General features: G+C 54.9%; 1 protein-coding gene across 1 annotated transcript in view; it reads right to left on the bottom strand.

Moving 5' to 3' along the window:
• RBM19 (RNA binding motif protein 19) overlaps positions 1 to 23,290 on the bottom strand; it is a 128,848-nt gene that overhangs the window by 83,583 nt on the left and 21,975 nt on the right. The window contains exons 15-20 of the mRNA XM_081800951.1: positions 23,000 to 23,129; positions 15,972 to 16,150; positions 13,628 to 13,688; positions 11,543 to 11,622; positions 8,715 to 8,770; positions 5,671 to 5,787 (exon numbers count right to left, since the gene is read on the bottom strand). Of these exons, the coding sequence (XP_081657077.1) occupies positions 5,671 to 5,787; positions 8,715 to 8,770; positions 11,543 to 11,622; positions 13,628 to 13,688; positions 15,972 to 16,150; positions 23,000 to 23,129 (623 nt within the window). The remainder of the gene's footprint in view (positions 1 to 5,670; positions 5,788 to 8,714; positions 8,771 to 11,542; positions 11,623 to 13,627; positions 13,689 to 15,971; positions 16,151 to 22,999; positions 23,130 to 23,290) is intronic.

Raw genomic sequence — 23,290 nt, 5'->3', positions numbered from 1 at the left:
CTTGTAGAACGTGGCTGAGGGGTTTCTCTCCCCCACTCCCACACCCCTTCTCGAATGGTCTTTCGGGGCTGCCCAAGGCTGCTTTTTGCAGAGCTTCTCCCCTGTGGAGCCTGGCGAGCAGGAAGTGGCCCCATCAGCCCTGGGCCTCCGCAGGGAGCAGATATACCAGGGCTCCCAGCTTTTGGAAAAGTACTGCTGACAACCAGGAGTTAACCAGGCAGTGACCCCACACCTGGGCGAGGCGAAAAAGGCGGGGGGGGTGTGAGGGGAACTTGGCGGGCAGGCTATCCTCGGCCCTCCCTCCACAGTCACAGTCACCGTGAGAGGAAATGAGGAGGAGAGAGGCCAGGACAACGGACGTTGTCCACAAAGCAGGCACAACAGGGGCACTGGGGACAGGAGACGCAAGCCGTGTAATTAAGGCCTCTAGACACCTGTCGGGAGCTCACCCATTCACACCCCTGGCAGGTGGTTCACACCTCTGAGGAATAGAATAACCAAAAAAAAAAAAAAAAAAAAAGAGAGAGAGGATGGGAGGACCAGATGAAAAAGCTGAAAAGCTCTCCCCATCTGCAGCCTGCAGCCGCTGCCCTAGCCCACCTGAAGCACCTTCCACCTAACGCCCCGGACCCTTGCGGACAGTCCCACGGAGGTGGGGGGTCTCCAGAGTGAGAGAGAACGGGTGGTGCCCCTGCAGAGCTGTGTGGCCCCGGGCAAACTCCCTAGCCTCTCTGTGCCTCACACCTCCTGTTTTTATTTTTTTTTTTTATTCTTATAACACCTCCTGTTTTTATTAGGATTCCATAAGCAAGGGCGCACAGTGTATCTATGTGCTTAGCAACCATTTATCGAGCACTCTCTGCATACCAGGGGCCCGTGGACGGAGCAGCGACCTAAGTGTCCGAGATTACAGTCCGGGGGTCGGGGGGTGGGGGGGGGAAGGGACACTAAACCACCACAGGGACAGCTCTCCAAGGGTGGCTGTGAGGTGGTCTGGGAGTTTTGAGAGACTAGGACAGGCCAAGCTACGTTGGCTGGGGGTGAGCTGAAGGCCTATTTTAAAATCGCTAATTCCAGCGGGCACGAAGCGTCTTCCTGTGTGCCAGGCACCATTCCAGGGGCTTGCAGGCAGGACTGGCTACGTCATTTGCAGGGCCCAGTGTGAAAGGAAAACTTAGGGCCTCTCGTCCAAACAGTAAGAATTTCAGGACGGTGACAACAGAGTACTGAAGCAAGCATGGGGCCTCAGGGGGCCACATGGTCACACGCTCACAAAGCCAGCCCTGTTGGCAGAAACTCCTTCCCGGAGGATCACTGCCTTTCAGGAACTGAGCAGCCCAAACCAAGGCGCCCATGGGGTACAAGAGAAACAGGTAAAGCCGAGGGTCCTTCTAGGAACGGCCCCTGTACCTCTCGGGGCCCCAGGTTCCTCCTCTAGGAGGTGGGCAAGCAGCTCTCGCACGTGGGATGTGGTGAGCCTGCTGCCCGACACTGCCTGAGTGCCGAGAGCATTAGCCATCCTGATCCCAAGGCGTCTGTGCCATCTCGGGCCCAGCCCCTGAAACTTGGGTGGGAACAAGACCTGTCCATCAAATGCCTTGGCTCTGCACTCGTGCTTGTACGTAAGGATGCGGGGTGGGGGGATGCGGGGGCGGGGGGGGCGGGGGTGTGAATGCACAAGCTTCAGGTGGGGTACAGATTTAGGCCCCATCTGTGGGGCTGTTCTCTACACCACCTTCTGTCCCAGGGACCTTCAAATCCAGGCTTTCCAATGGAGGTGGGCAAAGCATCCCCCAGACGCAGAGGTCCACACACACGTCTACTTTCCCCAGAGCAAACCCAGATAGGAGGGGAAGCTGGTCCCCCCTTCTTCTGGAACGGATGCTGGCTTAAGACTGTGCACACAGCAGGGTGAGCCGGGGGGCCATTTCCAGCCCTGCTCTGGCTCTGGGGTGAGGCGTCTGCTCCCTGCATGCATGCACACACTTGCACACTCCAGAGAATCCCCGTTTGTCTTCCGTGTTTCCTTTTTGGGGTGGAGAGGCCTGTGTCCCCCAGTACTGACTCTCTCCAGCCTGGAACTAGCTGGAGGGGGAGACGATCACAGGGCAGGAGGGACATAGCAAAGGAGGAGAAACACTGAGAAAATGCCCCAGAGGACCGTCGAGGCTCTGCAATGCTGTCAGATAGGCTCTGTCGAGTCAGCCCTGCCCTGGGTTCCAAGCCTGGTGCCACCTCTTTCGTGCCGTTCGATAACCATAGCTAGTGTTTATCAACTACTTACCCCACACCAGGTCCTGCATTAAATGCCCCGCATGCAAAATCCCCAGGGGCAGTCACATGGCGTGGGAGCTGGACTCCGGGCGAGCCGGCAGCTGCCCAGGGGTGGGAATCTGGGCTGGGGAGCGGATTTTCTCCCTGGGAAAGGGAGGCAACCCTCCGCCGCAGGGCTGTTGTGGGAAACAGACCTGTACTATCGCAAAGCAGTGCCTGGCACAGGATGGGCTGGAAAACTTTACTTGATGATGATAAACAATAACGTTTTCACTGCATCCTCGTCGTACGTTGCAGGATACGCTAGCAGTAGTGTTCCTACTGTTATTTTGTGCCAGGGGAAACTGAGGCCCAGAAGGCAGGTGGCAGAGAAGTGCCGCCTCCCAATCCACTGCCGTGTCTACTCTGACTTTTCTAAAGGGCGGGCCTCGAACTGTCCCCGACGACGACGACCCTGCAGGGACGTGAATCCGCAGCGCCCCTTGGGCCCCGTCGCGGCTGGGTTCAAGGGGCTGCGGTGTGGTGTGGCTGGGCCCGACCTTAAGGCTGCTGGCCTCCAGGGAAGGCGCAGGCAAATGCTGCCTTGGCTGGGAAGCTGCTGCCCCAGTCCACGGGCAGGGCCCCCGGAGGCTGGGGAGGGCGGGTGAGCTGCCACCTCCCGGCGGGTGCTCTTGAGGACCTGACCATGCTTTCCCACGGCCCTACACTCACTCCTGCACATCACGAGAGTGTCACTGTCCGACTGTCACTGTCGCTTTGCTCCCTGGTCCCTCACAGACACTGAAGCCCTCGAGGGAGGAGCCCATCTCTCCTGAAACGGCTGCATGCCCGACACCTAGCACAATGGCCGGTACGAACCATACGTTCACGGGATAGTGTTTCCGCTGACATGATCTCGGGGGCAGTGTCCTTCCAGACCCGGGAGAAGGAGAGCAGGCTGCAGAGAGGAGTGGTTCCGAGCCACGGCTCTGGGGCAGGCCACTGAATTCCCAGCCCTGGCTCAGCTGTGGGTCCCGGGCAGGATGCTTCACGTGCCCGGGTCTCCAGCATCCTTCCGGGTGCAAAACGGGGAACAGCATCCCTCCACCGCAGCACGGCTGCGCAGCTTAAAGGAGAAGACATGGGACCGGCAGACCCACAGCTAGGGCCCAACACACAGTGAGCGCTCCATCGGAAGGAGCTGGGATTCTGATTACACCTGGAAGGACAAACGCGCAAAACCTGCCTGCGAGAAATGGACCAGACTGGTTCCCCTCAATCCTGAAATCCTCCCCTGGCTCTGACCTTTGCCGGCCACTGGCTTTGTCTGGAAATCGGGTCTGTGGTTTCGCGGACCAGCTTAGCCCCGAGAAGGCTCACAGCGACCCCTGCTGCCCGCCGCTCGGAACTGCCTCCACCCCCAGCCCGAGTGCACAACAAAGCAAGGTGAGCCCTCCAAGACTGGCTTTCCGATCATTTCCAAGGGCTGGCGGAAACCATCATCACAACAATGGCAGGGAGAAGAGACGCCGCGCATAATTACGTTCGGTGGACACTAATTCCCTGTCTTCTCAAAATAAATATAAAACAAGAGATCAAACAAAGCGTTTTCCCTTTCTGTCTGGGTCTTTTGTTTCCCTGGATAAATGTCATCCTAAATACACTGTGGAAACAAGCGGAACTGTCATTTCGGCGGGATACTATTTCCTGATCAACACGTGCTGTTTGCAGCAATCCCGTTTTGATCTGGCAGTTCTTAAATTGGACTCTCTTTAAAAAGCAGAAGCATGTGAAAACAAGCAGGCGCGTGGGGCTGAGGATAGGGACTCTTGCAACGGCCTCACTCACGTACTCCTCTCGTCTCCCTGGGTGTGGGGAAATGGAAAACGTCCCCCCCAGGTTGTGACCCCAGCTCACCAGGCTGCTGCTGCCACGCGGGGGACCCGGGATCACAGCTAAGGCTCAGCTACTAGAAGCCGGCAGGGTAGGCGTCTGCATCAGCTCCCGCTAACCATGCCTGTTAATGAACTGCACACTAGTGGACGATGGGGCACAGAGACGAGAGGGATGGCGACTTTGGAAGCAAATCCCATAAATGGCTCCCTATCCTTTAAACCAAATGAGTGCAGAGAGGCAGACTGCATACAAAGATACTTCTTTCTGGTCCCCAAAATACAGGATTTGCATTTTGCATCCACAGTTGACATCGGTAAGTTGACCTAATGAGTAAGATGCTAAGTGATCATTCTAACGGGGACCTAGCTCTCTCGATCCCGCAGGCCAGGGTGCTGTACGTTTTGGGGGCCCCCCCAAATTATCTGTTCGGTTGGGGCTAATTCCATCTGCCGTTACATTCTGAGGGCTAGATGGTCTCTCTCTGCACCACCCAGCATTCGCCTGGGGAGGGCCTGGGCTTTAAACATCTTCCTGTGACGTCCTCCATAGAGACGTTTGATCCAGGGCTTGGTTCTGGGCAGGACCTCATTCACCTCAAAAGCTCAACAGTGTAATGTATCAGCACGGGGGTTGCAAAGTGGTGGCTCTTGGGCTGTATGTGGCCACAGGCAGACTCTGTCCTGTACCATGTTTATTTTCAGAAAAGTAAATTAGTTGCCAACTTATGCCCCCCCCAAAATCCGATTGCTGGTTTCTCTTTCAAAATGGGGGAAAACTGGTCTGATTACCTGCCTTTCTGCATGGGCTCACCGGGCCTTCCGGCTGCGCCCCCCGCCCCCCAGCCTGCTCTTCCAGGTCCCAGAACCCGAAATTTTTGACCCCATGCTAGCATCTGCTGCTGGACGGCATGATCTATGCAGGTGATTCATCCTTATTTCGAAATGGCTTCTCCGTAAGTAGCAATGTAGACAGCGGCGCCCAACTCCAGCTGGTCAGTAGAGCCCAAACCCCCCTGAGGAGCTCTGATCAAAATATCAGTGTCTGGGCCCCGCCCCTGACCAACAAAATCCAGCTCCCTGGGGGTGAGGCCTGAGCAAAGGTACGTTTATAAAAGTCACCAAGTGACTCGAAAATACCAAGGAGGAGGAGAACCATTGGCTTAGACCAGAGGAGTGCCTTGGGTGGAAGAATTTCAGGCAGATGGTGGGTAGAGCTGAGCTTCAGCCACGTGGGCTCCCGCCCCATCCTGCTGTGGGTGGGGATGGAGATCAGCTTCCCTTTCTTTTTGTCTCACCTCTGGAGGAGGAGGAGGCCTGGCTGCTTCGAGATTTTTCTGCACACTGCTCTGGAAAGCAGTGCGTGAGTGCAAGGGAGATAAATCAAAGGCAGCCGAAAGATGACCTCTGAAAGACCACTGGGCCTCCGGCGGAGCCATCAAAGGACCCCAAGGCTACCTTCTCCAAGGCTCCGGCAGGCTCCCCACCCACACACTGCCCCTTGGACCGAACCAGCGCCTCTCACCTGAAGAGCTCACGGATCTCCCGGCTGTCAGCCTGGAACGGGATGTTGCGCACCAGAATCTTTGACGTTGTCTGCTTTCTGGGAACTTGTTTCTTCCGAGTGGATGTCAGAGCTGGCCTGGACGGTCGTGGGAAAGGGTTCAGGTTATTCAGGGTGTAGGCAGCTGCTGCCCTCCACGGACTCCCCTGCCCTCCCTCCAAGAGCCGACACTCTGGTCTTCTGTGCAGGTGAGGGATTCAAGGAGTTGCTGTGGATGAGGCAGAGATGAAATGGGAGGGAGGTAGTCTCCCGTGGGTGACACGGAGCCTAACCGTCTTCTCAAAACAGCTATGGACACCCAGTCAGCCCACCTGCCCACCTTTGGGTCCCTCCTGCCCGTCATCTGAGAGACCCAGGGGCCAGCGGGACTGGAGAGAGGAACCCTAACGAGGGTGAGGCCAGTTCCTCCCCATATCCAGTCTCCACGGTCCCTTTCTGGATGCAGCAAGACCCCAGATGGTCCAAAGGGCTTATCTGAGACTTTCCACTGTTCACCCGAGGACCAACGTCCCGAGGCCCTGGAGCAGCTTCTAGCCATGGAAACGGGCTGGGGTTAGGAAACTGATCCGGGGCTCAGGGCCCTCTCCAACATGGCCCCACCTCACCTGCGCACCTGCATCAAAGCAGGGCAGGACTGTGAGCAGGGAGCTGATGATCGGGGTGTGGAAGCCAAGTCGGCCACACAGGATCTGAGTGATCTTGGGCAAGTAACTTGGCCTCTCTGGGCCTCCGTTTCCTCAACTGCAGAACGGCCTTAATAATAGTGCCGGCCTTGTCATACGGTTTGAGGACCTGTCGAACACTCTGTATGGTGCCCGCCATGAGCTAAACGTTCCATAAATCGTGGCAGTTGTCGTGAAGACGATTGTTACGACTCGCTTCCTTCAGACCTGCTCCACATCACCTCCTCAAAGGCCCTCCCTAAGTATTGCCCCTAAAACAGCAACTCACCCCCACTCCCGGCTTTGTTCTCCTTCCTGGCCACCACCTAACCGCACAGTATATATTTGCTCGTGTTTCCCTTTACGGTCTGTCCTCTAGGGCTGTGCTGTCCAATACAGTGGCCAAAAGCCACACATGGCCAGTTAAATTTAAATGAAAGCAAAATTCAAAATTTGACTCCTCAGTTGCCGGGAGAGCCAGCCTCCAAGATGGTCCCCCATGATCCCTGCCTCATGGTATTCAGGCCCTCATGGAGTCCCCTCCCGTGCTCCCTGACCAATGGAAGACAGACACAACAGTGGCTCCTGAGACTAGGTCGTAAAAGAAACTGTCGCTTCCTTCCTGCTGCCCCTTGGATCACTGGCTCTGTGAGAAATGGGCTGTAAAGACCCTCATGCAATCCAGGGAGAGGCAATGTGGTGAGGAACTGAGGCCTTCTGCCAACAGCCCTGTGAGGGCGCCATCTTGGAAGTGGATCCTTTAGTCCCTGGGGAGCCTTCAGATGAGACTGCAACCCTAGCCAGCATCACCATGGTAACCTCAAGAGACGCGGAGACAGACATACCCTGCTAAGCTGCTCCCAAGTTCTGGACCCACAGAGACCATGGGATAATAAATGTTTACTGTGTTAAGCTGGGTTTGGGATACTCTGTTACGCAGCCAATAGATAATAAGCTGCACTCCCCCCATTTCAAGTGTTCAAATGCCACATGCAGCAAGTGGCTGCCATATTGGACAGCACAGATGTAGAACATCAGAGAAGAATCCCACCACTGTAGAAGGTTCTACCAAATACACTGCCCCAGAATGTGAGCACCACATGGAAACTCCATTGCTGGCAACTGGGCAGAGGATCTGGAACACAGTGGGCTCTGATTTTTTGTTGAATAAAAGAACGACTCAATCAACACTGGCTGGGCACTGAAAGCTCGCAAGGTGACTTTAGCTTGACTCCCTGTAGATAGGGTATGGAGAAGGAAGATCGCCGGCTGAGTGCTCATGGGCACCGCATGTGCCAGGCGCTTCATGCACAACCTCCGGTGGGCACATTTTACTTCTCAGGCCAAGTCAGCCACCCAAGGTCACACGGCTCTGGGACTAGAACCCAAAGCTGTGGGGCCCAATGTCTGGAAACCCACTGTTCCATCACAGCTCAGGAACCTGTCCCGTACCAGGCCGCCTTCACCCCAATGATGCGCACACGGCACAGACCGGGATGGGCGAACAATACCAGAGGTAGCCTGGGGCTGCATCCACGAGTAGTTTGAAAACAGAGAGAGAAGGAAGGAAAAGCAGCGGCCACAGGCCGGCCACTGGCAGATCATCTGCTCAACGACCACAACAAATGACCAACCTGCTGACAACTACCAAACAACTATCTTAAACCAGCCCTAGGACTGTTAGAAGCAGTCACTTCATCACCTGAGGTAGGTAGATGATCACGACGAGACAATAACGCCTTACGCTGGGCACGTTGTGTGCTGGGCACTGTTAGAAGCAGCACAGCGGTATCAGCTCATTTAGACGTACGAGCGGGTAGAAGGATAGGAACAAAACTAAACTCTTAGAGAAAACCCCACCACTTCAGGAAACTGGTCACTGGGTAGACTGGTCTGTCTCCATCTTTAACACCTACTGAATCTCTTTCGAATTAACTGGAGGCTGTCTCTGGGCTCTGTCGTCCAGCTCTGAGAAAGAAAGCCCTATAAAGGTGGACGTCTAAGTTCTTATTGCTTCTCTCATTCGTCCATAGCCCCAGCAACTTGCAACTCTTTGTTGGGTTATTTATACCACCAAGATGAGCAGGACGTGCTTGTTTTTCCCATTCTTGCTCCTTCGATGATAATAAATGTGCGTTAAGCATTTACTCAAAGGACTGGAGCGGTCCCAGTTCCTCACAGAAACGGGCCTCAGAGTTGGCAAATGGGACACCAGCTTCATTAGGAAGAGTCCCAGATGGTGAGGGGTTCGGGCGGGGGGTCATGTCAAGGGGCTGGGGAACCAGCACCAGAGCAGAAGGGACTGCCCCAGGTCAAAGCAAAGACGGGGCACCGAAGACTCACTTGGTGGCTCGTTCGGAGATCCTCACTTCCAGTTTGTGGCTGTCCACGACGTGACCCTAACAGAGAAGACAACACAGCTTGTCACTCTGTCCTCCCCGAAATACTCACCCGCACCCCTGCCCTTCACCAGAGAGGGCTTCCGCAGAGGGGAAAGGAAATTTCAGAGGGAGGATGTTTCCAGGCAGAGGGGCCAGCTGGAATCAAGGACAGAGAACAGCTTCTCCTGGAAATGGCTCATGCTGAGCCCAGGCAGCAGCTGGTGGTCACAGAGACCCAGCCTTCCAATGTCCTCTCAAGCCATGCGTGGGCCTTGACCTTTATGCCACTGGAGGGACACAGAATTTTCCATCGTTTATGAGCATCTGCAGGCAAAGGAAGCCCCTTCGGTCTGGCTTGCAGAGCAGGAGTTCAGGTTAGATTGTATGCTTAAAAAAATAATTTCTAAACCACAGAGGAGTTGCAAGGAAAGCTAGGTTCTCACGTGGGTCCCTTAAGGCAAAACTGGCGTATTAACAAAATTACCCTCGAAAATCCTTTAAATCTCCCATAAAATACACCACGCGTAGTTTCGTGTAAACAATTCTTTGTGGCAATGTGCACGTATGTGTGCACACGGGGAGGTAACACTGGACCAGTGCGGGGTGTTTTATAGAATCTTGCATTATGTGGCAGAGAACGGAGCACTGAATGTGCAGAGCTCAAGCCCAGTGACGGGCCCACATGGCATCTGGTAACAAAGCTGGACTTCCGGTGTCTCTTTAAAAAAAACAACAAACGGGTGCCTGGGTGGCTCAGTTGGTTAAGCAACTGCCTTCGGCTCAGGTCATGATCCCGGAGTCCCGGGATCGAGTCCCGCATCAGACTCCCTGCTCAGCAGGGAGTCTGCTTCTCCCTCTGACCCTCCTCCCTCTCATGCTCTCTGTCTCTTTCTCTCTCTCGCAAATAAATAAAATCTTAAAAAAAAAAAAAAAAAATTAAAAAACAACAAACAAATCAAAGCCCAGAGATCTGGTATGGTTGCGACCCGCCCCACCACGAGGCAGTAACTGGCTGAAGCCAAGAAGCGGCTGTCCCTTTGGACGCCGCCCCCCCCCCCCCCTCAAGTCCCCGGCCCTTATGGGCATCTGAGTCTGTGAGCCCTGGTGGAGAGCAAGAGAGCCTTTCAAAGAGAGCAGAGGCCCTGAGGGCTCACCTCCCCATCATCCTACCCAAAACCAACTCAGCCCTTCGTGAAGTGGCCTCGAGCCAAGGTCATCAAAATTCTACAAAAACAATCATATTGGCTACGTGCCCTGCTGCATTTCCAATAGCCCGGGGGCCTTTCCCCTGCACGGGAAGCTCTGCTGGGACTGGGAGGGGGCCCTGTATGCATGCGTGTCCTTTCCACACTGAGAACCGCCCAGCTGGGCCCGGCCCAGGTGCAGCTCTCAGAGGAAGAACAAGAGCTGGGGAATGGTGTGCCGCCGGCCACGCCCTGGCTTGTAAACTGGGCCGGATTCAACTCTATTTTACCTTCCCACTGCCTGGGCTCATGCCAGGCAGGCCATGTCCTCCTTTGTACAGTGCACAAGGGCACGTGACATTCTGAAAATGGCTTAAAAGGGTCCCTGGACCCCTTGAAGCCCTTCTACGGACTTGGGTCTAGAAGCCTGATCTAGAGGCATGATCATGAGCGCTCTGGCTGCAGAACGAGGGAAAGGCAAGAGACAGTGGGAGCAAGGAGGTCTGCAGAAAGAAAGAGGTGCGTGGGGGGGAGAGGGGCACTGCTCCTTGCCCCTGCCACCAAAGGCCTTGGGGATGGGGGGCATCAGGGAAGAGTGTTGAGGACACTGTTCCGAGCAGAGGCCTGTCTCATTTTGGGGAGGCACAAATCCCAGACTGTCCTGCTCCCTGGGGCCCCAGTTCAGCTCCCCTCCTGCTCCCGAGGGCCCTGGGCTGACTCTGCACGTCAGACCCAGCAGGAAGGCACTGTTCTTTTCTCTGAAAAGGATGCGAAGTCTCTGCCAAACACCTTGGAGTTCAGCTCCCTTGTCCCCACTGCCTCCATCCCCGCCCAGGCCAACACCTTTTCCTGCCTGGATGATGCCACCTGCTTCCCTATGATCCACTCTCTGCACAGCAGCTGGAGAGGCTGTCTGGAAGCATAAAAGAGTCCCTTCGCTGGTGTGCTCGAAGCCCTCTGATCAAATCTCACTGCCTTACAACTGGACTCCAAGGTCGTTAAAAGGCCTGCAAGATCCAGGTCCAGGCACCACCCACCCCACACCTCCTCTGCCACACTGGCCTCTTTGTATCTCTCAAACACACTAAGCTCACTCCTACCTTAGAGTCCCTGCCTCAGGCCCTTTGCACATGCTGTTCCCCCCCCCCCAGACTGCTTTCCCCCCAGATCTTTATGTAGTTGACTCCTTCTTATCATTAGGTATTAGCTCAACTGTCACCTCAAGAGAGGCCTCCCCTGACCACACATCGTAAAGTAGCCCTCCCTGCCCATCAAAGTGCCTGCTTCATTTCCATCCAAGTGCTCATGACCTGGTTCTGTGTATTTATTCAGAGGTCCGCTCTGCCATCTTCCCCAGACCTGGCACAGAGCTGTGGATTAGTGAACACACTACAGTGACGACAGAGTGCTGAGGAGGGGTCTTCATTTTTCTTGGGCCACAGTTCTCTCCTCCCTAGAGAACTGGAGGAAGTGAGGGGCCCAGAAAAATGTGGACTTGTCTGCATTCCCGCTCAATTTCAGGAGCGCTGACAGGTGGGAGCCCCCCTCCCCACCCCCACTACCTAGCAAGTGCCTCCGAGGACCTCGGCTGAAATCCCCACCTTACCTGGAGCTGCTTGAGAGCCTTCTTGGCTTGCTCTGGCTTCCTGTATTCCACAAATCCAAATCCCATGGAGAGCATCGCTCCTGAAGGAGAGAGGCAGAAATCACAGGGGTGATGTGGGTGGGCAAGAAAGCGAAGAAAGCACGAGCCCAAGTGCAAGGGCTCCAGAGGGCCCCTGGATGTCCACTCTTTTCTCTCTTCCTCATACCCCTCCTTCGTTCCCAAAAAGGTTTCCGCTCCTGGCTCGCCATGTATTACCAGTCATCTTGAAGAACCAGCCAACAAAGTTGTATAGCCGTCACCTGAGGCCCAGTTGACTATTAATTAACAGATGACTGACATGATAATTAACTTCGTAATAGAATTCCGCCTTTGGGAGGGAGAAGGAACGAACAGGGATGACCATCACTATGACAAGCGGCTCAACATCTACCTAGGCCGTCCCCCTGCTTCCACACACAACGCAGAAGATGAATATGTGCGTGAAAAGCAAAAGGCACCAAAGACTTCCCCTTTACAGATCTTTTTTTTTTTATCTTATTATGTTATGTTAGTCACCATGTATCATTAGCTTTTGATGTAGTGATCCGTGATTCATTGTTTTCGTATAACACCCAGTGCTCCATGCAGTACGTGCCCTCCTTAATATCCATCACCTGGCTTACCCATCCCCCCACCCCCTCCCCTTTACAGGTATTTCTGACCATCCGATTACAGCTGCTCCTGGGTTTCAGATACCAAGTTCAGACGGGGAGGGCGGCTGCATTATGCAAACCTCTCTGGTCCCCTACTTCTAAGGCAGTGAGTAGCAAGGGTTCAGAGAACAAGGAAGATCGCAAAAGTTTATCGGAAACACTTGCTTCCCGACTTGAGATCTATGCGCTTTACATACATACATATAATGGGGGGGGGCAGCTGGTATTTTACAGGGCATTTGTCTAATTACACCTTGCCCTATGGCACAGAATGTGACGCGTGCCTCCTTCCCCCCATCCCCTGCAATGTTATACAGATATATTAATTTTATTCTTTCGTTTTTTTCACAGTTGAACTCAGAGGGCTTGCTCAAGTCTGATGGGTCCAAATGAGGATCGAGATTCACCACCTTCAACTTGCTCACTGGTCCCATCTTTGCCTCTACTGTACTGTTCGTAAGACCCGAGCCCCTACGGCGTGGACCGCTTGCTTGCGTTTCCATTCACAACTCCGTGCTATCAAATGAGGCACCGACGCCGTAAGAAAGTCCACGAAACTGTCCACACGTGGCTCTGCGGGCCACAGAAGGGAGCCTCAGACAGATCTGTTGGCTGCCAGGCGGCACCACCCTGTGACAGCCGTGAACACTGGTTTCTTCGGCGGATACAGGAAAGCGCTGAAAGATCAGGTAACTCTTTCTAAAGTACGCTGAGGGGTGCTCCCGAGGGCCGAAAGGTAGGCTCCGCAGCATCTGATGGCGGAGAGGGACGCAGTGACCCTACAACCCACAGGGGCAGCCCCAGGCAGAGCTGGCGGCCCCTCTACCAGCCCAACTCGCCACCTGGACGTCAGGGGTCACCTCCTTTCCTGAAGCCCCTGCGACAGAGCCTTCACATTGCTCACGTGGTACTTAGCTGCCTGTCTTATGTCCCAAACCAGCTCTGTAGCTCCCGGAGAATGGCTCAGTGGAATGTTCCAGAGGTTCTACGTCTGGGTTGTTTCTCTTGGAAGGGAAATGGGAAAGCCCAAGATCAGTCTCTCCCTGCTCTTCTTTAGGGCATTTCCAGAGCCCAGAGGTGCTGGGAGGAGGGAGAGGCTTCTGCTACGGTACAGTGTTAACACCGTTGGACCATCAAACGCTCTGAGACCAGGGGACAGTCCAAGGCCCAAGGCAGAGTCTAAATTCAGAAGACCCTGATGTGCACGGCCGCATCCACGGAACACTGGGAGTCTCCGGGGACAGACAAAGAGGGACTGTTTTAGGTGGGTCACGTGAGAATGTGAGGACCTTCCAAATGAGCAAGCGAGAGTTACCCTCACTGCCCCACCCCCGCCCAGAGCCACAAGTTCTTCTGGAATCGTCCTTTCTGACTGTGCTTTTGTAGGGAATACCTGCTTTGTTCTTCTTCTTGGAAATAGAGCAGCTCTTCACCGTCCCCACTTTGGAAAACACCTGGAAAGGAATGTCAACGTGTATCAGCACTATTTTCAGGCTAATCCTGCACCTAGTGCAGGCACAGCTCAAAATACAGAGGCTTCATACGGGGCCACGGGCCCCAAGAGGGCGGGACTAACAGCAGCACTAACACCCAGATCGTGCATAAGGTGCGGACACTTACGGACTCTCTTAATTCAAGTCTCATTCGTCCTACTCAGATCTTTAAAACCGCTCCACCAGGGGTGCCTGGGGGGCTCAGTCAGTTAAGCATCTGCCTTTGGCTAAGGTCATGATCCCGGAGTCCCTGGATTGAGCCCCATGTCGGGCTCCCTGCTTAGGGGGGAGTCTGCTTCCTCCTCTCCCTCTGCTTCGCTCTCTCTCACTCTCAAATAAATAAATAAATAAAATCTTAAAATAAACAAACAAACCACTCCACGGGAAGATTCTCCTAACATCCCCGCTGTACAGACGGGGAGACTGAGGCACAGACAGGATAAAGGACTCACCCAGGCTTGCACTGTTAGCCGAGAGTGAGGCCGGGATCCACGTCCAGGCAGTCTGACTCCTAACCTGGGGCAACACGAGGGCTGGACGCCGTTCCCTGCAGAGCCCCTGATGGGCTTGTGGCCCTGGGACAGTGACCTGACCCCCTGAAGCTCAGGACTCACAGCTATGTGTGTGGAACCTGGACATCACCCTAGCGGCGACTCCCAGCTCCCGAGTCTGAAGCTTGGCTGCATCTTCCAGGAAGCAACGATTCCTGATGACGTTCCCTTACCAGACCCGGAAGAGCCGGCCCAGCGGGAACGAACACAAACTACACGCTGCCTTCAGCTCTTCGAAGCAATCCGGCACTACTGGGGGCCTGCCTCTTTACAAATGCAAATCCAAACCGAACCAAAATGGATTCAGGAAGCAACCAACGAGAAGTCCCAGGGCGGGTTTCCAGTTGCTCCATACAGTAAATCTCTGCCCTGAAGATGCTGCTGCTTTGGCCGATGTGCCCCTCTGCCGTGGCCACTCTCCCAACCGGCAAGAGGACAGTCACATCACAGACTTAGCCAGATGGCCTCATGGTGCACACTCTGACCTCTTGCCTCCCCAAAGAGGAGACACCTCAATCTCTCCCTCCGGATGCAGGCTGGCCTCCCTTCCACCCACCCACCACCATCCTGCCTCTGGGACTCAGTGGACCCCGTCCCCCCTCTTGAGTCCATTTGTGGGATTTTGGAACTCAAAAGAGTTTTTATTTTTATTTTTATTTATTTTTTATTTTTTTAAGATTTTATTTATTTATTTGACAGAAAGAGACACAGCGAAAGAAGGAACACAAGCAGGGGGAGTGGGAGAGGGAGAAGCAGGCTTCCCATGAGCAGGGAGCCCGATGTGGGGCTCGATCCCAGGACCCTGGGATCATGACCTGAGCCGAAGGCAGACGCTTAACGACTGAGCCACCCAGGCGCCCCTCAAGAGTTTTTAGAAGTCAGTGAGTTCAATCCTTATGGCCATCTTGGTTTTTTTTTCAGAACCAATCCATGGCTGTCAGCCTGCTAATAATCACTGATTTATGCATAAAAAAAAATGTGTCAAACCCAGTTCATAGAAATGAGGAGTCTCCCCATAGCAGGTCTCAGCCCAGCGGGGGAGCTTGCAGGCCCTAATAATCCTTTGGAACCGGAGGCTCCATTTCCCTATCTCTAGCCAACTCCTTCACAAGGCTCCCCCAACCCCACTCAATGTAGGACCCACTTGACATTTCCCAAACACCTACTTGGAGATGCCCATCTTTGTACCCTCCGCCCCACCCCCCAAGAATGCAAAACCCACATCCCGTCCAGGGATTTCAGGCAGGGCTGCCCCGCACTCATTCCTGGGTCTTCTGCCTGCTCCCATCAGGCCAGGAGGTGGTGCTAACATTTGCTTTTGGGTAGTTAACACCACAGAAACAATTGGCGGGGCGCAGAGGTGGGGGGTGGCTTTGTTTTCTGAATGGGCAACACTAACACACACAGACGACAGCTTTCACACTGCACACGCCTCCCTAGCCGCCCTGGCACGTCCCCTTCCATGTCTGTGGGTGCCCCTCCCAGCCCCAAGGCGGGTCTGCCCGTGACTCAAGTCCCTGGGGGAGATGCCTACGGGACAGCCCAGCAGGGACATGGAGGGGCCGGTGGCTGGCTGTGAAGCCCCATATCAGCGTGAACCAGATTTACAGGCCGAATAAACCAGGCAGCGCATCAGCAGACGGGCTTCCCCGCCCCACGATCCCCTTCCCCGTTGTTCTCAACCATCACTCACTCCCTTCAGGGTCTCCTCCGTCGTGCTGAAGTTGAGGTTTTTAATAAACAGAGTACATCCGGGGAGGCTCTCCTCCTCCTCCTCCTCCTCCTCCTCCTCCTCCTCTTCCACCTTCTCTGGACAGTCCGCAGCTCCTCCCTCTGCTGGCTTTTCACCTCCTGGGGTCTCGTTGTCTGGCACTGCGTCCCCCCCAAACACAAATCCATTAGATGGCAGATCCACGAAAGGTCTGAGCCCCAGGGCCTATAGCACAGAACCTGCTAGACCAGAGGGGTTCCACCTCTGTGCGGGCGGCGTCGGGAAGGGGCATGGATTCCCAGCTGGCACGGGGTTCTAGCTGCTCTTTGGGGGAACCTGGGGCGGGGGGAGACCAGGAAGGGGGGCGAGGCTGTCCTGCCTCCGGCCTCTCTTTTAAAGGAATATGAAACCCAGACCAGAAGTCTGAGCCTTGGACTAACCCACACCAACGTGAACCTTGATATAAATTACTGTGTGAACTGTTTTACTGAACCACAAACTTAAGTGACGGGTTACTTTTCCACAAAAGCGATACAGAGCGAACTTTCAAATTAAAACGCGACTCAAAACTTTTGAAAAATTACAGAATGGCAGCAAAACTTAGAACCCTCTAAATACCTCATGAACCTCAGGGATGTTACGTTCGATTAGAATCCCCAGTGTACGTAACTTTGGAGAGCCCCACACGTCAGAGTGCCTGATCTGTGCTAACAACATAAACTCAGAGCTGCACATGACAAAAACTGAAAACAAACAAACGAACCGCTAAATACTCATAAATGGGACACTAGGAATGTTACAGTGTCACCAGAGGTCGGGATGATAGGTGTTCATTAAAAATATTTCCAAAAGGATGTGTGAGGACAAAGAATTATGCTTATGATATAAAAATTACAAGAAAAATTAAGATCTGAACCGATAAACAGCATGAGGCCAATCTCATTCCATACACGCAGTTCCGGAGAGACACATGCAGGGAGTGAAGCTGGAAGGGGGCGCAGAACGTGCTCCTGGGTGCTTCTGGAGAACAGGGTTACAGAGGGCTGTTGTTTCTGTGACCCCAGCCCTCTTGTCCCACCTACTCGGAAGGAAGAGCATTTCAGGAATGGGGAAGAGCAAATAGGAGGCCGTGCATCCGCAGGCTGAGGGTCAGGGTCAGCCGTGGTGATGCATGTGGACGTCACCTCGGGGTGACAGAAGGCTCAGAAGAAGGAGACCAGCACCGTGACCTCTTAGAAGTCCTGCTATGAGGAAATGTGCACAGTTCAACCTCCCCGATTTCCCCATGTCACATGGTCAGGGCCCGGGGTCACATCCCACCTCCGCACACAAGCTTCTGAGGTTCCTCCCGCACCCTGTGGAAATCGAAGCCCATCTTGGAGGTTCTTCAAAGCGGTCACGAGACAACACCCTCACACCCGTGTGGTTTGGAGCAGGGGGCCCCAGCTGCCGGCTGACAGATACAGCCCTCTCCTCCCCCACACCTGCACTCAAACACTTCAAGCTTCTTGGGGTTCAAATCCGCGCCCCCCACTCTCACGCCAAGTACCCACACCACCTCATGTCTGCCTCCCCTGCCCCTCGTGAGGCAAGCTGAACGCTTGCGAGGCCTAATTAAGCTTCAACCGATTTGTCATAAAACAACCCTTTCAAGCCCCAATGGCCACAGGCGACCGTGATAATGTTGTCTGCCTCACATCAGTTGAACAGACAGCCTTGGCCCCTCCTGCTCCCCCGGAGGTGAACCCAGAACCCAGACCCTCACTCCAGGACAAAAAAGAAGAAATCAACACAAAGGCTCCTCCCCCACCCAAGACACTAACACAATTTACCCAACCAGGGACTCCATGGTGTGGCTATTGTACTCAATGCTCAAAGCAAAGCAGGGTGGACAAAGTATTGCTAATGATGGGGAGGCAGAGCTATGCAAAGTAGCTAAGACTTCGGGGTCTGAATGAGAGCTTCAATCGAGCTGAAAACCACGACCTTCAGCTGGGAATGACACTTCCACCCCACTGGCTCTCCTTGCATTTGCCATCCCGGAGATGAAAGCGGGGGGGGGGGGGGGAGGATGACTGATTAGACAGCCCCCCACCCCGGCCCCACGCGCCAGGCACTGGGCTCGATGCCCCAGGTGGACTTTCTCATTAATGACCATGGGAGCCACATCACAAAAAGTGGGCCGCCCGTGACCAATGCTGGAGGTTGCTGCCGCCTCTGAACCCTAAATCTGAGCGATCTTCAGGTCGGGAGAGAGGTTCACGGAAGACCAAAGAAATTCTTTTGAAAGAGAAGACAGAGGTGGGGATGATGGTGACCAAGAAGGCTCGTGGTTAGCTTAAGGGGGCAGCCCCTGCTTGATACCAGCCAACTGCTGCCATGGGAGGTCAACTCAGGGTGGTCCCACGTACAGGTCTTCCAAGAGAAGCTGAAAATCCATCTTTTGACAGAAAAACCCGTGGTTTTTAAATCTTGGCAACTAACTCAACGGCCTGTGGCTTCTGTACTAGGCAGTGGTCAACCAATACACCAACCAGCTCATTGGCCTTTGTGTACTGCTGCCCACACCCAGCCTGGGCACAGGCCGCCAGCAAAGACCGCCAGCCCTCCCAAGGGCCCAGCATTCAGCCAGTTCCCGGTGTCCCAGGGGTTCCAAGCCTCCCGGGACAGCAGCTCAGGGGAGCCCAGCTCCATCCTGCTTCCTTGCCCGGCTTCAAAGAGCTGTGTGAAAGGTCGGAGGCACCTGCCCTGGAGATGGGATGTTTGGGTTTAGCAAGAGCTGAGCTGAGCTTACAGTTAGGGCTGGCACCCCAGGAACAGAAGACTGATCCTTTCCATGGCGAGTGAGGTGCCCTTGGCCCCTGCCTGGGAAGAACAAGGGGACTGTGAGGGCGGCCAGGACCTATGTCCGCCCCAGGTGTGTGGCTGGCCTGGCTCACCGGCTCCTCCAACTGCTAATCAGTCGGCCAACAGCCCTGACCCCCAACATCCGGAAGGGATATCCAGCTTGAAATAAAAGACATGATTAAACGTGGCCTGGCCATCCTCCAACAGCACAGAGACGTCTGTGGTTTCTCTAAACCTCTGTGTCCCCAGCAACCACCTGCCTGTACCTGTAACTGCCCCTGGGATGCTGGGAGAACGAACAAGACAAGGGGGCTGGTCTTGAGATCTGCTGAAAATGGGGGGCCTGGAAAAATTGAGAAGGGGCCCACAGACCAGCCAGGAGCAGCACAGAGCTGTGAAAAGCACACAGGCCTTAGGAAGGGGTGATCTGGGTCAGAGTCCCGGTGATGCCACTCAGTAGTGGTGTGGCCCACACCTCAGAGTCTGGGGGACTGTGTCCCTACCAGCCACACCCCTGGGAAGGGCTTCTGCTCCCTGAGTGGCCAGGCCAGGCCCTGCTGCGGCCCATACACCCGCGTCCCTGTCCAGAGAGGTGTGACGTGGAGGCCAAGTGCCACGGCAGCGAGGGCAAAGGTCATTTTTAAACGCACTTCTGCTCCTGGCCCGAGTGGGGAGACAAAGACGAGAAAGGAAAATGAGATACTGTGAAACTCAAACAGATGTTCGCCAACAAAATCACCAGGAACCAGAGAAAGAGGGAAGAAGTAAGGAAGGCAAGCGGGGCTGGGCCAGAGGGTGGGAGTGCGAGTGGGGGGAAGGATTTCAAAGTCAGGTGGGCTGGAGGGGGCTGGGGCAGGCAGGGGAGAATGTGCTTCCATCTGTAGTTAGCACAATAAAACCCAGTCACGCATCGCCACATGGGGCTTTATTATAATCAGGCCGCAGAATTTACCGCAGCTTCCCCCCCCCTTCCCAGCTCTGGGCGCTGAAGGCTGACAGCAGAGACTGTTATCAGTTGCAAGCAGCTTTTCAGGACCTCCCCCGACTCTGAGCCCTTTATCTGGAGGTGAGGGTCTTGGTTGTGGGGAGATAAAACACACTGTCCCCCCTCCCTCGAGACTGGTACAGGGAACGGGGAGCTTTCCAGAAAGGAAGGAGGGGGGGCTGGAAAAATAAAAGCTCCGTCCACTCCTCTCCCCGCTCCCCTCTTTCGGGGCCTGAGAAAATCTAGGGCTTGGGGGCTGGCTGAGTGCGATGGGCATCGAGGAAGCTTCAGGAACGAGGTGGAGCCCCGGCGTGGGGGAGGAGCACGTGAAAAGGAATGGCACAGGAGGCTGGGGAGGGGGCTGTGTATGCGATTCGTGTAAGAAAAGGTACAGAAAGGGCAAAAAGAGGCCCAGGAGGGGAGCTCTGTAGGAATGCACCTGGTGATGCGGACCTCAGCAGGGCTTGAAATCAGTCCAGACACGCACAGCGCCCCATCTGAAATCAGGCCTGCAGCCGGGCCCCTCGGCCGGGCTCCGCGGCCTCCTTTGTGTGAGTCTCGTCAGCCCCGAGAGGCAGGGCCTGTCAGGGGAAGTCTGTCTGGGAGGCTCTCGACAGGGCAGTCCAGGCCCCGGGAAGCAGGGCTCAGTGGGGCAGGGCAGCCTCGGGTACAGGGTCTCTGCCAAGCCTCTCTGTGAGCTCCAGAACGTTTCTGTCCACACAGCCTGCCCCTGCTCCTAGTGGGACTCTCAGCTGCCCTCCACCAGGCCTCTTCTGGGGAAGAGGGTCTGCGTGGCACCCACTGGGGTCACCCCAGCTCAGCAGAAGCTGGTGCTCATGGCTGAATGATGAGCCATCCGCTCCGGCTTGCACCAGAGGGGCAGAGTATTGATGCTTTCCCTGCGGTGTCTCACCATACTCTCACCTACGCCCTTAGAGGTCAGCATGGTCATCATGCCCATTTTACGGACGCCGAAACCGAGCCTCAGAGAAGGACGGTGGCTCGCCCAGCCGCAGAGCTAGGAGAGGACAAGGAGGACAGTAATTTCCCCAGGAGCTCTGAGCTGCGCACGGAGGAACCGGAAGTGTTCAGTGCAGGGCCGGGCACGGCGTAAGCGCCCTGGGGTTCACTCAGCGCCCAGCACTGCCCTCCTTCCAGGTGCTGAGGTTCAGCAGGGAGCAAGCGGACAAGGTACCTGCCTCGTGGAACGGACTTTCTAACAGGGAAGTCAGACACCAAGGAAATGAGCCTGTCCACGATTCCAGGAAGTGGGAAAGGGTTAGAACAAAGCGAAGGGTAGCTCGTGGGGTGGGCATCAATTGGTACACCCAGCAGGAGCTGTGACTGTCTCTGGAATCGGTGCTGGCACCATCTCCACTCTGCTTCGACGCAGCACAATGGTTGGAGGACGAACCCTCCATCACCAAGCTCCTACTGTGTGCCTGAGGCTTGGGGCACAAAGGCCAGGATGACCCAGCCTTCCAGGCACAGAGAGAGGGGCAGAAACCCTTCTTCCTGCATCTGTTTACTCCGTCCACACACATTCATGGAGCTATGCCTGGGGCCTTGTGGGGGAAAGGGCACCCAGCAGTGAGCAAGGCGGCCGCTCCTTGCCCTCATGGTTCTCCCGTCGGCCAGAGACGGATATTGAGCAAGAAAAACAAATGAATACATAGAATACAAACTCTAGAACACTTGTTCTAGAAGGCCAGGGCAAGGGGCTACACCAGGACATGTGCAGAGTGTGGCCACATGGCACCAGGATTAGTGGTCCTAAGCAGGTAAGAAATGAGCCCTCGCTCCTGGCAAGTCTGTGTGCCTAAAAGGAGGACTTGCTTTGGTCAAAAAATATTATTCAGGTTCAGGATGAGCAAGTGAAGTGAACGCTAAGGTGGCTGATGATTTTGGGGTGATGGCTCGTTAAGAAAGTCACAGAACTGCGTCAAGAGAAGTCTTCCTATGGTGGCAAAAGCGGGTTTTGAAGGGAACCCTAATCCAATCTGTGGACAAAACTAACTCAACAACACGGGCTAGTGAAGGTTCATACCAGCAATCAGTAAGTCTGAGGACGAGGGAGGCTCCTGGAGCCTCGAGATGCAGAGACCAAAGAACTGTCCTTCCTGATTGGAACAAAGATACCAGACCAGGGGCTCCCGAGTGCCTGGTGCCGACTGGGCTGGTCCTGAAGGTTTTACGGACTCACGACAACGTGACAAATGCAGACAGCCCCGCGAGGTTTATGGACAGTGAGGTCTATTCAATTAAAGACCTGTTCTTTAATCTGAGAATTCTGCTCGCCCCGTTTTTGCTCTGAGTCACACTTTCTGGGAATGACGGAGATGGTAGATGGGAGACTTATTTTCTCAATTCTTATTTTAATACACTGGGTAACCCTATGGGGGGAGGTGAGTAGGAAAGCGGGGGATACTGCTGATGAGCAAGGTCCTAACATCTGGATAACAGGACCGCCAGCCCTTTTCAAAACTTTTCTGAAAGTCTTCCATTCCGGGATGTGTCGTGGCCCCCACCCTGAGCGCTTCTCGCCCCCTAGGGGACATCTGGGGAACACCGAGGGAACACGGGCAGTGTTTCAGGTTGTCATGAGCACTGAGCACTCTGGACATTCAGTGGGCAGAGAGGCTGGGGGTGCAAAATGCCTTGCTATTTGCACGACCATCCTGGCAAGGGGGGGATGGTGCTCCCCCCGTGCCAATGGCACCCCTTCTGCCCCCAAGTGTGAAGCATTAGTGGGGGTGGGCCACCCCTGACCTTGCCCAGCATTCCTACCCTGCCCTTGTGCTATGCCGCTCCAAGGACGGAGGTGAGACTTCTCACTGGAGGCCCTCACTGGCCAGGCATGCTGGCAGGTGTATAAAACAAGAAGGTTCTCACCTGCTTGGTTCTAAATCCCTAGCGGTAGATTCCAGGGGTCTTTTTCAACCTTTAACTGGCAAACTGAAAAGCTGGCTACTTTATGTTGCCCCTATAATTTCTATGCTCTGATCTTAAGGACATCTTACATGCCTATGAAATCCGAGAACCTGAGATGCGCTGGTCTCCAGCACGAATAAAGAATTTGAAACCAAGTATCTTACAGACTTCAGCATTGCGCCCAGCCCTCCCACCCTCCCTCCTCCACTTGCCCCCTGCCCCGGGACACCCTGATCTCAGCTCTTACAGGTTTCTGGTTCCGCCCTGTCCTCTTCTGCAGGTCCTGCTGGGGGATCTTGGGGTTCCTTCGTCTGCGGGGCTGAGCTGGAGAAGATGCCCACTGGAGCCCACTCCAGGTACAGGGGGGCGTGGTGAAACTGCAGAGACGGGGCAGGGTAGGGGCTCAGTTCCTTCTGCAGATGAAGAGCCTGAGGCTCAGAGAGTATGGGCAACTCACCTGGGGGAACGGAGCCAAAAGGAGAAGCACAGCCTGGAACCTTCTGTGCTGCCTGATCCCTGAGAACATCACAGCCCCCCA

This window comes from Leptonychotes weddellii, chromosome 13, assembly GCF_054177405.1.
Source record: "Leptonychotes weddellii isolate Sample4059 chromosome 13, ASM5417740v2, whole genome shotgun sequence".
NCBI classification, from domain to species: Eukaryota; Metazoa; Chordata; class Mammalia; order Carnivora; family Phocidae; genus Leptonychotes; species Leptonychotes weddellii.
This window is presented reverse-complemented; position numbering and strand designations above follow the sequence as displayed.